General features: G+C 32.8%; 1 protein-coding gene across 5 annotated transcripts in view; it reads left to right on the forward strand.

The window, feature by feature from the left end:
* The window catches only part of LOC143230858 (uncharacterized), a 113,910-nt gene that overhangs the window by 75,551 nt on the left and 21,426 nt on the right, over positions 1–16,933 (forward strand). For 3 of the 5 annotated variants that reach the window (XM_076465123.1, XM_076465124.1, XM_076465125.1), the window contains exon 2: positions 7,177–7,259. In XM_076465123.1, the coding sequence (XP_076321238.1) occupies positions 7,177–7,259 (83 nt within the window). Of the gene's footprint in view, positions 1–7,176; positions 7,260–8,964; positions 9,016–16,933 lie in introns of those variants that run through there. The other 2 variants (XR_013016650.1, XM_076465122.1) reach the window with 1 other exon arrangement.

Genomic DNA, 16,933 nt, shown 5'->3' on the forward strand with positions numbered 1-16,933 from the left:
ATATATCAAGGTAGTATTTTGTTCGGGATGAAAAGGCCATTTTGAAAATTAGAGTCCTACTGTAAACTTTCTTTACGTACATTCTCGATACTTCTAGGCTATAAACATTAATATTTTCGATACTTGGAAAGTACTTAGGACATAAGTAAAGGTAACTTAGAATAAACCTCGTAACGTGGTGCTTTTCTGTGTCGAGAATGTTTGGAAGTATAAAAAGTATGAGTCATACAATTTAAATAAACGTGGAGAAAGAACAGTTGGAGATATCAAATACTAAATTTAAAAATTCTCTCATCTTTTAAGCAAATTCACAGATTGTTTTTGACCGTTTAAATAATGTTTTATTTATATACTTGTATAAATATAACTGTGTATGTGTGTATTAACTGTCTTTTTTTAGCTATGAAATGTTTGTGTTCACTAAAATTAGACGTAAAACGGTTTCTGAACGCTTGTAAATTTAGTGATATAGATCGTAACTTTATGGATACCAGCACAGTCATCAATAACATTGAAAGATTTTCTATAGAACAAATGAGTAAAGCACCTGTTCAAGACAGAATTGAATTGCATATCCTTTCTTAATGGTATCATCCATTGGATGTTATTGGAAGTTAAAATTGATAAACGGTATACTGAGACATTTACGTAGGCATCAAATATTTCGAACCGTAATTTTCGTAAATTGAAAAGGTTTTGGCTCGTGCAAAAACTCGAGTACACGAGTGAGATCTGGACGTAAAAGTAACGTCCCCCGCTGGTACGGCGGTAAGTGTATAGATTTACAACGCTAAAATCAGGGGCTCGATTCCCTTCGGTGGACTCAGCAGATAGTCCGATGTAGCTTTACCATAAGAAAACACACACACGTAAAGTAACAAGTATACACTGATTTCTCAAGTGTTAATAAGATATGCATCTTGTGGAGTCTGTTAGCGAATAATTTAATATTAAGTTATTTTATTAATTATGTCAATTTCTTTTTTACACCTGAAGCTGTGTTTATAAATTGGAACAAATCCAAAGCTCTAATTATGCTGTTTATAAGAATATTTTGTGTTTGAGATTAATCAGCGAAGTGTTTAAATTTCTAAAGAATTTAGTTATTTGAAGCAGAGCCAGTCCAACAATGTTTTAACATTGCTCTTGTAAAACAATTCGAGCATTATTTTTAACCTTTTTTTTAGAAATAAAAGTTCATGCAACTCGTTATTTTTGTTTTCTCTTGGATTAATAGAAAGGTTAACATCGACGAGATTTTACGTTCAGATCCTGATTAGTCTGGTTAACAGCATGTACTTTTGAAACAACTACTTTGAAATAACCTATCCCTAGTGATATTCCATTTAAGAAACTTTCACTACATCTGAACAACGCTGGCAAGAGTTTTACGGAGAAGAAGTTATTAAGGAGGACAGTAATCTTAATCCAGAATACTGGTTGACCGATTCGCACAAAATAACGCAAAATCACTTTTTGGCTTGCTCGACTATTTTCTGATCTTCATGACTGGGAGCAAGTCTAGGCCTAGATAAGGAAACAATTTCCTCAACAGAAACGTTTAAGAGTAACACATACGCTCACAGCACATAGCCATTTTAGCAAATAAGAAGAGACACCTCACAGAAAAGTAAACTGAAACTGTTGCCACTACCTCCTATCAAAGAAACTTCGATAAAATATATCAGTTGTGTAATTGTTTGAGCATTTTATTTTATACTTGCAAACAGTTAAAGTTTTCCTTTGCCACATTGTTTAGAATGGTGTGTGTGTTTCCTTGTAGCAAAGCCACATGAGGCTATCAGCTGAGTTCACCGAAGGGAATGGCACCCCTGATTTTAGCTTTGTAAATCCGTAGACTTACCGTTGTACTAGCGGGGGACATTTAGAATTGACTATTATTCATGTATTAATTTAACGTAAAGATCAAAGTAGATTCATTATCAATCGAACATACTTCACATCTCAAATCTCTTTTCTAGTTAATATCTTAGATATTAAGGGATATTTTCTATTCAAAGCTTTTCTTCAATATTGTATTTTGAATTTATGGTAAAACTACGACGGCTTCCTACTGCCGTCCCTCGTTTTGAACTATACACCAGAGATAAGGCAGCCAATCAACGACATCCTATCATCCACTCCAAGGGACTGACTGCAACTTTATAACACATCTGCTGATTAAAAGTGTCGGGAATATTTTGAGGTATCACACAGATTCGAACTCGGCATATGCCAGCCCCGCACTTTTCTTTACTTTGTATTTGTTTGTTATCAAACAAAACTACGCAATGGACTACCAGTGTTATGCCTACTACGTGTTTTGAAGTCGGATTTTTTAGCGTTAAAAAATTTCAGATTTACCGCTGAACCAACTTGTTAGGTTTCTTAAGTCTCACTGAGAAGTGTTCCATGTTATTGGTGACTGCTCGGTGCATCACATCGATTATTTTCATATTACGCACGACAAAATCGTGAATTATATAGAAAGAACTGGAGTAACTGATCAGTGGTAGACTCCACCTACTGATAAGTTTTTTTCAAAAATGTCTCTCAATTATTATAATTTTCAGCCAGTCCATTTTATTGTATTATAAATTAGTTTCAGTTTGATAATTTTAACAGATACTATAGTATGAACTGTAATGTATTAAAATAACTATTTTTAACAGATACTATGGTGTGGACTGTAATGTAAAATATTATTTATAAGAAATTTTCTCGAGTTTAACAGCGTTTAAAATCACGTCATGAGATAGCAAAAGCTCCTGTTTTAGTCTCAGTCTTCCACACACACATACACAAAATGATTCGATCTCGAAATTCAGCACAACCGCGAACATTTGAAGCACATAGTTTCCTTCAGGGAACGCTCGTCGATGTCATTTTTTTTGTTACAGTAACTGTTTAATTTTGTAAACAAAAATTAATAAAAGTTAACATTTGTAACCATAGTTTATATTATTGTATTAAAACAATGAAAATACATCTAAAGAGGAGTGTGCGTGTACATTTTCTTACAGAAAAGTCACATCGAGCTATCTTCGGTGTTCGCCGCGGGGAATAGAACTCACTGATGCTAGCGTTGCCAATCCCAAGACTTGGCGCTGTCCTAAGGAAGGAAATTTATCCATGAAATGCTATTTTAATTCTATCTTGATAGGTTGTGGTTCATTGTACAGCCTGTCCTGACTGTAAATAAGACAATTGCCACGCAAATACTCTCCAACCTTTGTGAATGCGCTATAAGAGTGATGAATAAAACCCATTATTCAGTCAGCAAAGTGTGATCAAAACTTGATGGTAGATTATACTGATTAATTGCTTTTATCTATTCTATTATCTGGACTACCATGACCAGGAAGATAGAGCGATCCACTTGCAGTCTGAAAGTCTTGGGTTCGAATCCCCCTCACAACAAAATGCTCTCCCTTTTAAGCCATGGGGACGTTGTAATGTCACGGTCAATCCCACATTCGTTGGTAAAAAAGTAGCCCAAGGGTTGGCGATGGGTGGTGATGACTAGCTGATTTCCATCTAGTCTTACACTGCTAAATTAGGGACGACTAGCGCGGATAGCCATTGTGAAGTTTTGCGCGAAACGTAAGAAACAAACAATGAAACAAACTAGTCTGTTAGGTTAAAATTAGGAACAGCCGTGTGCAGGTCGCCATTGTGTAGGTTTACTTGAAAATTTCAAAACGAAAAAAAACCCAACAACTAACATCATGTTTTCAACCCTATCAACCTGTTACTCGCAGTAGGTCAGCCATAAGCTAGAGGAAAATATAACGCTAAAATTCAGGGTTTGATCAGTACTGTGGGCGCAGCATAGGTATCTTACTGTGAAGTTTTGCCCCAAGCAAACACACTTGTACATTGCCTGGCTTCTATATCAAAGTATCTAGGCTTTCCCTCTTATGCAACGAATTTATCATCAGTGATAGTAAAAATGGTACAGACTTTGAAAAAACGATAACCTATTTTGGACCATCATCTTAAGTAATTGGACTTGATGTTGAAAAACATTATTTTTCTACGTAAGGATAAGGTCGAGCTTACTCTAGATGTACAAGTACTGATATTGGAAATTTCTCATCATCGTCAGTTCGTCCCAGCCTAGTTGAAGGTAATAACTTTTCAGATACATTAGAGGCAGAACAGGACCAGGTGTGCAAAAAGCAAAAAAAAACAAAACTATAGAGGCAAATTCAATAAAACTCATCTACACTAAGTAAAGAAGAGAAAGTGTTTAGAAGAGTTAACTTGTATCGTCTTAGCTGACATCAAAAATATCGACAGATATGGGCCTCACTCAACATTAGATGAACTGAAATTAGCACAGAAACGTTTTGTTTTGTGATAAGAGAATGCACAGATCTTAAAGGATACATTCTTTCTAGACAAGCTTAATGCCCCAAGATAGAATGACTCAAGTAACGGAATATCTTATATAATGTTTGAATTCATTGTATGAACGGAATGCCCTCCGCTAGGACACTGGTGAGTCTACGGATTTACAACGAAAAAATCAGGGGTTCGATTCCCCTCGGTTGGCTTAGTAGATAGCCCGATGTGGCTTTGCTATAAGAAAAAACACACACGTGAAACGAATAGTTTGTGGCTGTTTGAAGTAAAACACGAGTAAAATAATTCATGAATTATCAGACTACTTCTCGTTTTGTGATACAAACAGTCATTTTAAGGTTTGCACAGAACATACATAGACTGTTTGTGGCGTAGCCCTAACAAGCGAATATTAAGACATTATTCGGAGAACACAGACTGTTTGTGGCGTGGTCCTAATCGGCGAATATTAATGCGTTATGGGAAGAACATAGACCGCTTATGGCACAACCCCACAGCGAACACTGAGGCCTTATGAAAAGATTATTTTATCTTCAAACTTTCCGAACACTTTGTAAAATTCTATATGTTTGTCATATTACAAACATAGTTTATACGTTCTTAACCTTGAGCTTACTGGACTAAGCTGATAAATAGGCAAATAGGCAAATTTTTACTGTATTTTCTTAAAAACCTTGAATGACTAAACATGTTAATGACAAACGTATTTAGCAAACAGGGTTTCTTCTAAGACAATATTTCTCTTTAAAACGCACTTTCAGTTTGATATTCCAGATTCTGACAAACACCTGTTACTGTTATTTCAGTTAAGACTTGAAAATATGTCAAAATTCTATACAAAAACAGGTCATACCTAAGTAGTTTGAGGTTTTGTTTGTTGAATTACGCACAAAGCTCCAAGAGATGTTTGTTTGTTTTTGGAATTTCGCAAAAAGCTACTCGATGGCTATCTGTGCTAGCCGTCCCCAATTTAGCAGTGTAAGACTAGAGGGGAGGCAGCTAGTCATCACCATCCACCGCCAACTCTTGGGCTACTCGTTTTCCAACGAATAGTAGGATTGATCGTCACATTATAACGCCCCACGGCTGGGAGGGCGAGCATGTTTGGCGCGACTCGAGCTCCAAGAGAGCTATCTGCGCTGGCCGTCCCTAATGTAGCAGTGTAATACTAGAGGGAAGGCAGTTGGTTTTCACCACTCACCGCCAACTGTTGGGCTAACGAATAGTGGGATTGACCGCACATTATAACGCTCCCATGGCTGAAAGGGCGAGCATGTTTGGTGTGACAAGGATTCGAATCCGCGATCCTCGGATTATGTGTCGAGTGCCTTAACCACCTGGCCATTCCGGGCCAGCTCATTGTACAGGAGATCTATTAACAAATATTATTATTTTACTTAATGGACAGGAGGTCTATTAATAAATATTTATTATTTTATTCAAAGGACAAGAAGCCTTTTAATAAATGTTTATTATTTTATTAAATAGACAAGAAGTATATTAATAAATAATTTATCTTATTAAATAGACAAGAAGTATATTAATAAATATTTATTATTTTATTAAATGGACCTCTAACCATCATCGAAATGTGCAAGAAGTGAATTCTTGAAATTGTTTAAACTCATTCATATGTTTAGAAATTTGTAAGTAGGTTTGTTAACCGTCGTGTAACCATATGAAGTTTTGTTATTTTTCTCTTCACATAATAATATTTCTAGAACTGGCTTTCCTTTTCGAAGCACGTGTCTTCTAATCTGATTCCGTTTTCGGCCAGAGAATAACATTTTGTGTTCCAAAACAATTTGTTTCCACTTTCATTATGTTAGTATTGGATCTAATCCTACGTTTGTATAGCTAATTTTTTTTTTATTCTATGAAGTTCAATGGATGGGATGAAGTTCTTTTGAACTCGAACTTCTTTCTTCTTGAATGCATTTAGCACCTTTCTATTAAAGTACTGAGTGTTAGTATTTTTTAGACATATTTAAATAAGAAACAAAGTTTACAGTTTAGTGGAAACAAAAATATAGTTTGTCATTTGTGGATGCTTTAGTATATAATCAACGAGATATATTTTGAAGTAGGCTTATGTCATAACTCAAATATCAGGACTTTATACCCATTTTGGTAGTTTTCTTCCTTAGGAATGTAAGGTTTCTTTAATTAAAGTACTAAGTAATCATGCGTACGGGATATTTAATAGTTATTTTATGTTTCAGGATGAAATAAATCACATTAAAACCATCTTTGAAATGCAATTAACTTAATATTGATCGCGTTCGTAGCAATATCAGTGAAATGCTAAATATGTTGACTACTCCTAAAGTTTCGAAACATGATATACTAACAGTAATAGTATTATCAGATATAGAAGAACAGTCATAGCATCTACAGAAAGAAGTTAATTTTAGCCACGGACAGAGTTCTTACACAGTTTGAAATTCCAAGTAAATTGGATTTCAGTGTAAAAATTAGAAAACAGACAAACAAAAATGTTTCATTTTAAAGATGTTATAGCTGAGAATAGAAATCGTTTAATGGAGAAACGTGATAATTTCTTTGTTCACTTCTTTGAACCCTGGGCCAGTGCTCTGCCAACTATGCTAACCTTAAAGTACCTGCTGGTGAGGTACTTTTTAATAACTCAAGCTAATACATGAGTGCTTATTCTCTAACATTAAGTGGCTGTCGACTCGTAAAGTAAAGCATTTGTTTTGGAAGATATGATTATTCAACCATTGCCTTAGTAGGTTTGAACAAAACTTACTATTCAGTTACTAAAGGAAAGTATGTAATACTTTACAGAGCTGACGGTGAAGAGTCCAAGTGCTTAATAATTGCAAACCTGGAGGCTGTTCTTAACACAGCGACAACATTTCTTCTAAACGGTAAGCTTTAAAGTGTAATTCTTAAAATATATACTCATCTTAATTTTAGATTTACTGCAAAAACGTGCTCTATACATTAATTATATCTTATTGGGCGATCATCTCGTAGGATATCAATGTAGTAAAAATATAAATAGTTCCTTTTTTGATGGATTGTGATATTTAGGTTCATGCTATCAAAAGGTTTAGTGAATGTTTAATATTAAGCGTCCTTACACATAATGTCATTGAAATAAGTAACCAAATCAAAATAAAGTGTTAATAAACAAGATGGAGTAAAGTTGTCAGAAAGTCTGTTTAAATTCCGAGAATAATCCCAAACCTTATAAAGAACATTATTGTATTTATTGTGTGTTTAATTACATATTTTTTACTAGTATAAATTTATGTTCTGTTTCTACTATTTAAGTATAAGCTTGAACTGTTCTTATTGATGTGTACTGTGACTTGTATGTAACTCATTGCACATAAACTGTAAAGTTGTAGGATTATCAATACTATCTAGGATACCCGTACTCTGGACGGAAGTTATAAAATGTGGTTATCTTATGAGATAAAAAGTTGTTTATTTTATAAATAATTAAAAAACATCAAAACGCCCATAAAAAGAACAAAACACAAAATGTGAAACCATAAATTTGCATATGTATTTCCTCATGAACCCAACAATTATACTATGCAAAGTATTTACATGGACATACAACGGATATTATTAGTATATTTATATAGATAGCGCCAGGGCATTAGATCCGTATGAGACGTATTCATGGAATGGAATAAAATAAAGTTCTCTATGACGGGAAACGGAGGTGAAACGGAAAAATTGTGACCCCTATTGCAAATCTGCATACGTAAAGAATAAAAAATTCGCGAATTTGGGAACTGCATATCATGTAATAAAAATGTTTTTACAATATCATGTAAGCAAGAGTTCCATTATAGTATGATGCACATGCTGCATCTACCACGTAAATTAAAATTCTATTACCGTCCGACATTTTTAATACAGTTTTTAAATACTGGGCATATGGGAACTTTAAACCTTTACATCATTTTTATGGCAACTGTTTGTTTATTAGCACAAAGCCACATAATGAACTATTTTCGCTCTGCCCACCAGAGGAAAGCAAAACATGGATTTTAGCGTTTTAAGTCGGTAAACTTAGCTGACGTACCAAGAGAATTTCTGCTCATTTACCAAGTTCGCTATTTTCATTCATGAAGTTTACTGATTCTTATTGTTATTCCTATTTTTACTGTTTATTTCTCACTCAGGCCTTCTTTATAGACTTTTCATGCCTGTTACATTAAAATATACTCGTCACAAAGTAACTTAAAGTTGTAAAACAATGAAATTAAAATGACTAGCGGTATTAAAACACGTTTTAAAGTTCTAGTTAAGAGACATCCGGGTAAGATAAAACCTCGGCACAGTGTTCTCGTGAAGATAAATTTTCAGTAAAAGTGCTTTCTTTTGCAATTATAATAATACCATGCAAACACTTTCTGTGACTTTGTAGCCAACATTCAAATTTATAAGAAGCAAATTATCGAACAGTTTTAATTAATTCAACACAAGACCAAATCTACGTGATTAAATGTATAAACGTATGTTCATGTGTATGAAATAGTCCATACTTTTCCCTTTTACAGATTTACTGATTCCACTTTACACTTTCTTTGTCTATTTTCTTTTTCTTTACAGGTAAGCCTAGGTATTTCTTCTACGATCCATCATACGCGAATGACAACAAAGGTAAGATGACCATATTTTGTAAACCAGATCTGTGGACACTCGTATAAGAATCTTTACCTGCGTTTGTCGTTATTACAAATGCAAGCAACTTTTACACATCTTTGAAAATGAAACTATTTTTACTTGTTAACAGTTTACCCAAATACAACGCTAAATCTCATTCCGTAGTAGAACGTCATCAGTTCTAAAAAAGAACAGGGAAATATTCTGTGACGTATTCAAGAGCGTAACTATGGCGAATGCATCAATGTCAGACAAGACGATACTGTACCTAAAGCTAATAATAACAGATGATGAATTCTTATTTCTAATATAGTTTTCCTTCAGCACCTTGAAATAAGCAATGAATCTAAATGTATTTCGGGAGCTATTTCTTCGAAATGATACACTTTCAACAATTATGATCATCCGGGGTCTGTCCACTAAATTACAAACAAAATAATCAAATAACAATGTTAAATAAAACATAGATTTAACTATACTAGATTTCTACATTTTAAAAACTATCACTTATTGCAAAACTCCATTTCTTTTTTATTGTGTTACTACACGTTTTTGATTTCCTATTTTCTACTCTTGCAGTTGTGTGTATATATATATATATATATCATATTAAATATTCTTGGACTTAAATTAACTAATTACAGCAATGTTTACTTAGACCTTATGTTTGAAAAAATTACAAGAACTATTGGACGTAAAGCAACAATGTAAATATGATTAGTAAATTTAAAAGTTTTCATGGAAAATTGTAGTATACGTCTTATTGAGTCAGCCTGATTCAAGAAACTTCTGCACATGTAAGTTTATTTTTATATTTTATTTCTCATGTGTATTTTTATGACATACATTTTTTTATTCTTAAAATGCTATTTTTTTTCCTGCCGCTATCAATTCCATTACAAGCACGACAGCTCCAACAACACTTCTCGTAGCAAACACGTTCAACTATAAGAATTATATTAAACAACTTTCACTTTCAAACAAAGTAACTTTGTATCTCCATTAGAATATTCTACATTTTGTGAAACAAGTTATTTTATTTTTTAGCTGGATACAAGTTCTTAAATCAAGTTTATTTGAATGTTACTTATAATTGTTTAAGTTATTACTAGCCAACATAAGATTAAGTGTTTCACGCTAACCATATTTTAATACTTAAATAAAAAATACTTGAAATAGTTTATTATTAGGCTTGACTGTTGGTTTATACAAAACTGGAATGCTACATAAGAGGATTATCTTTTGCATAATGCATTAGTCATTCACAACCCTATTAGTGCACTTAGAATTTATCCTTGTGTTTTGGTGAAAATTTAATGCTCCTTGTACGACCAAACACGAAAGGCTTAAATGTAGGACTTTTAAATGGCTATTTTGTACTTACAGCCATTGATTCGCATGCATATGAGATGGAAAATTCAATGAGCTAACAACTGCGTTAAGAACTGACGTATTTAAATAGACATTGAATAACAAACACTTCAAGAGTATCGTTCCATTTGAGTCTTTCGTCCTTACTGAGTGTTACGTATTATAATTTATTTCGGACTGGTCTCTGATTTATTATATGTCATATACTAGGTATTAACATTTAAATTTTAAATTTTTAAATTAGAAGTTAATTAAATTTTAATACGTGTGAAAGTTATTATATTTGCCAACAAGATTGAGGCATACAGTGTTTTTTAACATAAATATATTTTAATACACAAACAAACAAACAAACATATAATTTGTTATAATAGTTACTATAATTGGTGGCTTATATATAAGAATTTTACAAAGTTACAAACAATACTGAATTTTATTTCTGGTTTGGAACTGAATCTTTTATCGAAGTTCACGGAGATCAAATTAATTCTATGTTGGTACCCCTATACACTTCTTTTGACAGCTGGCTATGTTTGAAGCACCAGTAAGTTTCACCGGTGACAATATCTAATGTCCTCGTAGAACTATTAACGTCCAAAGTTAATTCACTGAAGTTAAACAGTTGTAATGTTCGAAATCTATAAATGTTCCTGGTCCAATTCTGTAGTTTTTCGACTAATAGGCGTTAATCACAATTATAGCTTCCGAGGCCTATAACACACTGACTGTAGTTGACCAATAATATTCTTCTTTTACTGTATAACAGCGCGTCGATTTTATATACCAAACACATATGTTTCTAGAGGGTTCAACAATGCTCGCGATTTTGTGAAATAAATATTGTTGATTTTTACTCTCAAGAATGTTCTACAAATGTCGAGAACGGGAGGGACTTACGCAGTACACAGCCAACAATATATATGTGTCACATGCAAAAAAAAGGAAACTAGTCTGAAACAAGCGTAGGTACTAAAAAAAAACGTATAACATTGATTGTCCGAAGAAGGTACAAAGTTGTGATTATTTTCTGCTTCAGCGCATGAGTGTAAAATTAAAGATAATTGTAGAAAATCAACCAAATAAAGGATATATTGATCTATGGAATGAAGTAAGAATAAGCGTAAGAATATAAAAAATACACTAAAAATTTCGCTAAATGATCCTTAAAAAATTACTTAACATAAAATGTTGGTCGTGTTTGTTATTTTCAAAACAAGTTCAATCAACTTTGTTGTGCATCTTATATGTACATGCATATATGCTAAGTGTTAAATGATTTAAAGTTAGCACGCAGGGATCTCATAAAAGCTTTTCAAAGAAATAGTAAAACATGGATGTGCTAAAGATTGACAGTTTTCTTGGTGTCAAAATTGAAGAGATAGACTTTAATGTTTATTGTGTTTATTGCACATTCTACATAAACACTTTACCTGTATTTCCTGCACCACATGCGACATGCTTCTTGTCAATAATAAAAGCATTATTATGCTCGTAATATTTTATGAGGAGATTGCATCATAACTATATTATATACTCAAGTTTACGAAACATTGTTCCTTCACAGACATAATGGACACATTATCTCAATTTTTGTTTCCATAATACTACAAAAAAACATGCTTGCGGAGTTTGTCTCTAATTAAGTTATGCCTACGTTTATAATGCCACTAAAATAAGTTCTTTATAGACATATACGAGCACTAAAGTGTAATTGTTCATGTTATTTCATATCTGCATATAAAGTTCCACTTTTTATTATGATTCAATATATAGTTGCTGTTTGTATGTTTGTGTGTCTGTCTGTATTGAACAATACATTAAAATATTACTTCTCTGTAGTTCTTTCATATGATTAAATTTGTATAAATTCATACAGTTTTCAAGGCACTGGATTGAAGATTATTTACATTTGATGACTTTCAAAATTTGGTATTGGCATTTTCGATCTGAATGGTATTTTCAGCGCACAGATGTAGATATGTCCGTCTCTAATTTTGAACTAGGGAGAGAAAGGAGGACAGTTAGCAGTATTCGCTGACATATTGGATTTTTCAGCTATTCACGAAAACTGGGATTGACACTCAAACTTGTAGGACACTCACAGCTGAAAGCGTGGAACATTGCGGACCTCAGACCTTCTTAACAGCAGCTTGGCACGCTAGCCACTCCACCAGTTCTGGCTCGAATTTCAAAAGACACTTCTTCACAATTCATTATTACCAATACCACTATCTAATTTGTTGTAGACGTTCAAATAATCAACAGAGGTAAAGAATTTCTCTGTACGTTATCAATTTATTCAAAATGTTCTAAAACTGTTATTCCCTAATCACCTCCATTTTGCATATAGATTTCAGTAACTCTCAGAAACTTAAAAAAATATATATATATATTTTCACAACAGAAAACACTCAATTTAATGAATACACTTTATAATAAAATCATTTAGGGCGCATCAGTTTTAATTCAGCACTAAACTTTGTGACGTTTCGCTTGCTTGGAGATAATCATGTTTTGGTGGAGGTTTTTTCAATTCAATGATTCAACCATTATTGGTCTTCTGAACTCTAACCTTATATCATGATGGTATTAGACATATCAGTGGAAACGTTTTTCTTATTTAGTTTTCTGCTTCTTTTGTTTAATTTGAATAGAAAATAAGAAAATATCACCTTTATGTCGTGTAAACTCATTTTCGCCTGCTTACTGATTTGGTCTCAAATGTTAGGTGGCACTATAAGTCATCATGCTGCAAAATGTACAGGGTAGCTAAAATGATTTCACGTTTTGAAACAGTGTATGTAACCAACCAATAGCTGGGTTTATACAGCTATTTCGAGAAAAAAAACAAACATATAATAATAATAAATGCAGAATCTAGCACATGTAAAGAACACCAATATTTCATGGATAAGTTATATTTCTTATTTTAAGTTACACGTTAGGCCATTTCTAATTATTATAACTGAAATGTTTTTCAGTTTATAAAACACAACTGCCCGTTAATGTTTATTTTAGAAAGTACTACAACATTAGGGACTTTTTACTAAAGATAACTAGTCACGTCCAGGTAAGGTAGAGATAATTTAGTCACTTATCTTATGAACCTTATTTACACTTTTAAAATCTAGATCGTTGTCTGTTGTAACATATTACGTTTTTTTAACAACCTTGATCAGGCTTAATTTAGTCGTTAGCATGATGAACCGCTGATCAGGAGTTTCAAAGTTTTGACTTAACGATATGTCACAAAACATGTTCCTGATTTTAAAATCACATTAAAAGTAGTCTTGAAGATTCCGGGTGTTGGTTATTAGTTGCCGTTCGTCTGGTTAGGATATGTCTAGACCTTTGTTCTCTAACACGGTCATGTGTTGCGAAAGATGCCTTTAGATTGAAAATACCAAATTTTATTAACCCAAATATAATGCAATTTGAGAATATTTTAGTTGGACTGAAATAAAATTGCAAATCCATATACTATATTTGAAATGTTTTCGTTCCTCCTAATCTTTATGTCCTTAAACATGCGTAAGACATTTATTTGTCAGTCTCAAAACATACAGTGAAATATCTGTGTTAAAAAATATCTATCTCTCTATCTGATATGTGAGTGTGTGTGTGTATATATATATATATGTATCAAATAAGCATTGTCATTGTTGGTCCTAGTTGTCATAACGGATGATGCTAGTGATAATAGTACCCAAAAGCGTTGGGGATATCCCATCTCTCAGATAATATTCAAACGTTGATGTTAAACGAGTTAGCTATCATGGAAAATCAGTTAAAGAGTACAGAATTAAGTGCTTACACCTATAACTCTTAACTCCTACTCTCTTTCCAATGGAAGCGAATTTCTCTTCAAATATGGTCAATCTCTATTATGAAAACTCATTTCTGAAGCAGGTATTAAATTCTACATTTTACATCAAGACCTTCTGTTAATTAGATGATTTAATTTCAATAAATAACTTGAAATTTGCACCAAACATAATATATTCGAAAGAACTCGTAATAATAATGATGGTCTTGTTGATTACTTAGATTTAGGTATTAATTTTGTCGAGGACAGAGCACCGTTTGCTATTTTTAGATAAAAGAAGGGAATTTAATATTCTGATTATTAGAGTACCATTCCCCATAGGGTTATTCCACATATTATGTTAAAAGGTATTATTACATCTCAATTATAAAGGTTTTCAATAACCTGTAACAACAGTAATTCTTTTAATAAATAAAATTGAAAAATAATGGATATAAAGACTGGTAATTAAATAATTTTTAAACTTTTTTATTAAATATACGAAGATGTTTGATAAAAATAAATTCTTGATTATGAAACTTATCTTATGGATACATTAGAGGTCGTTAATTGCTTGGGTTTACAAGTAGTTTACTTGGAAAATATAATTTTGTTCAGTATACCAAGGCGGAATGACTAATTTCAAATTTTTGTTGTTTAGTATCAATCACAAAGCTGTATAAATGGCTGTCTGTGCTCTACCCACCACGGGTATCGAAACCCGGTTTCTAGTAGTATAAGTCCACAGAAATACGCTGTGCCACTGTAGCTGAGCTTGGCGTACGTTGTTTTTGAATAAATCTTAATGAAAGAGAGAGAAGGCTGGTTATGTAAGAACTATTAAGGTCAGGTTTGTAGTTATCTCTCAGTTCATTTAATTTCGTTTAGTATTTTTTTTTGGTAAGTGTGAATGTTGAAAGTTTCACACATTAGAAATTTTAGGGTGATTTGATTTCTACCTTAAGAACTTAAGATTAACTGACTTTCCACAACTTGCTGCAGACAGTGGGAGTTGATGTGTTGAGGGTGTGCTGTACACTTAATTGATTTTTCATGATTACTGTCCACTTTATTATCAACATCTGAATTTTGTCTGATAGATGGGATATCCTCAACGCATTTGGGAGCTATTATCACAAGCATTATCCGTTATGACATCAAGTTGACAACTAGGACCGATAAGGGCAATTCTTCCAATGCTTCTCGTCTGCCTTCCTGTTTTCAACACTTGTTTGAACTAGCTGAACCAATTCCAGTGAATTTGGTGGAATTTAAATGTATGAGTAACTGAACGAAACAGTTCATATTTGGCAGCTATTTCAATTTTACTTTCGTAATGACACGAACAGAGTCTATATAACCGGCTCCAAACGAAAGTGACGTTCAATGTCGCGCGTAGCACAGGCACTTTTAGATCGGAGAAACGTATCGCACCATACCCTTCAAAATAGTGATAAGATTTTACTTTTAACGTCGCTAGGATTTAGTTTTTATGTGTGAAACTAGGAGTACCCGGAGATCATGCGATTATTCTTCGTCCTGCTTGCGATAAAAAGTGTTGTATTTTTTTGTTTAAGAAGTGGACCCTGGCATCCCGCATTAGAGGCATGGTCGCTGGTTACTCATCCCTAGGCTTAAAATGGATATTTCACATATTGCTTACCAAACCTCGGCCTCATAGTGGTAAAAGAAGGAGGCTCATATCCCCCTTTTACTCCATTATTTTTAAAGTACAGCACTGCTAGTACTTTATATTTTAAAATAAACTACGAAAATACAAGATTTATAGATGATATATGTATGTGATATAATATAATACTAAAGGACAATAATTAAACTCATACAATTTTAGACCATTTTTATTATTCTTTCAATGTTTCGCTTCTCCACCTAAGTGGCTCTACATCTTAAAATCTTAGGTTATTTATTTTTAAGGTCTTTTTAATTTTAATAAGGTACCGTTTCAAGTAATTTTAATCTGTACGTTAACTTTGAGAAAATGTATAGAAATGAATAAAAAACAATCTTATCCATTACGGTAAAACTCTCCTACGGAGAACTTTTCATTTATTATTCAAAATAAAAAAATACAGCTCTGCTTGTCTCAAAACTAGAAACTTCATTGTCAGTTGTTTAGTATTACTTTATTGTGTTATTTTTAATAAGAAAAAAACATGAAATTTAAGACGTTCAATTCATAAGATAAAATGCCAATAAATGTCAATAAGACATGATATCTTTAAAAAGTCATTTTTAAAAAAGTCTTCCTAGGATTGTAAATAATTTATTTTATACTCGTTTTGAATAAATTTAAGGTTGTAAACATCATATAGTATCCATCATTTGTATGTATATGGTGCATCTGGCGGAATTATCATACGTATTGTTAACACGTTTTCACTTGTGCAATACTGGATTGAGGTGCCTTAAAATGACATTTCTACCAGTCATCTTATTTACATAAGAAATGTTATTACAAACAAGAAACAACAACAAAAATGTTACTAATACTTACGTATTTAAAACTAACCAATATCAAGTTACCACTACTTAAATATTTAAAATTAGCCCATGTCAGATTACTAATACTTACGTATTTAAAACTAGCAGTGGCAGTATGGCAATAGTACTTCATTCAATACGCAATGTGTACGACGCAAAGAGAATTTACTAATAGTATGTATTGATCTTTAGCCATCGCCCTCTAGTGGCACAGTGGTATGTCTGCGTATTTTAATT

This window comes from Tachypleus tridentatus, chromosome 10 (assembly GCF_004210375.1).
Source record: "Tachypleus tridentatus isolate NWPU-2018 chromosome 10, ASM421037v1, whole genome shotgun sequence".
Lineage (NCBI taxonomy): Eukaryota > Metazoa > Arthropoda > Merostomata > Xiphosura > Limulidae > Tachypleus > Tachypleus tridentatus.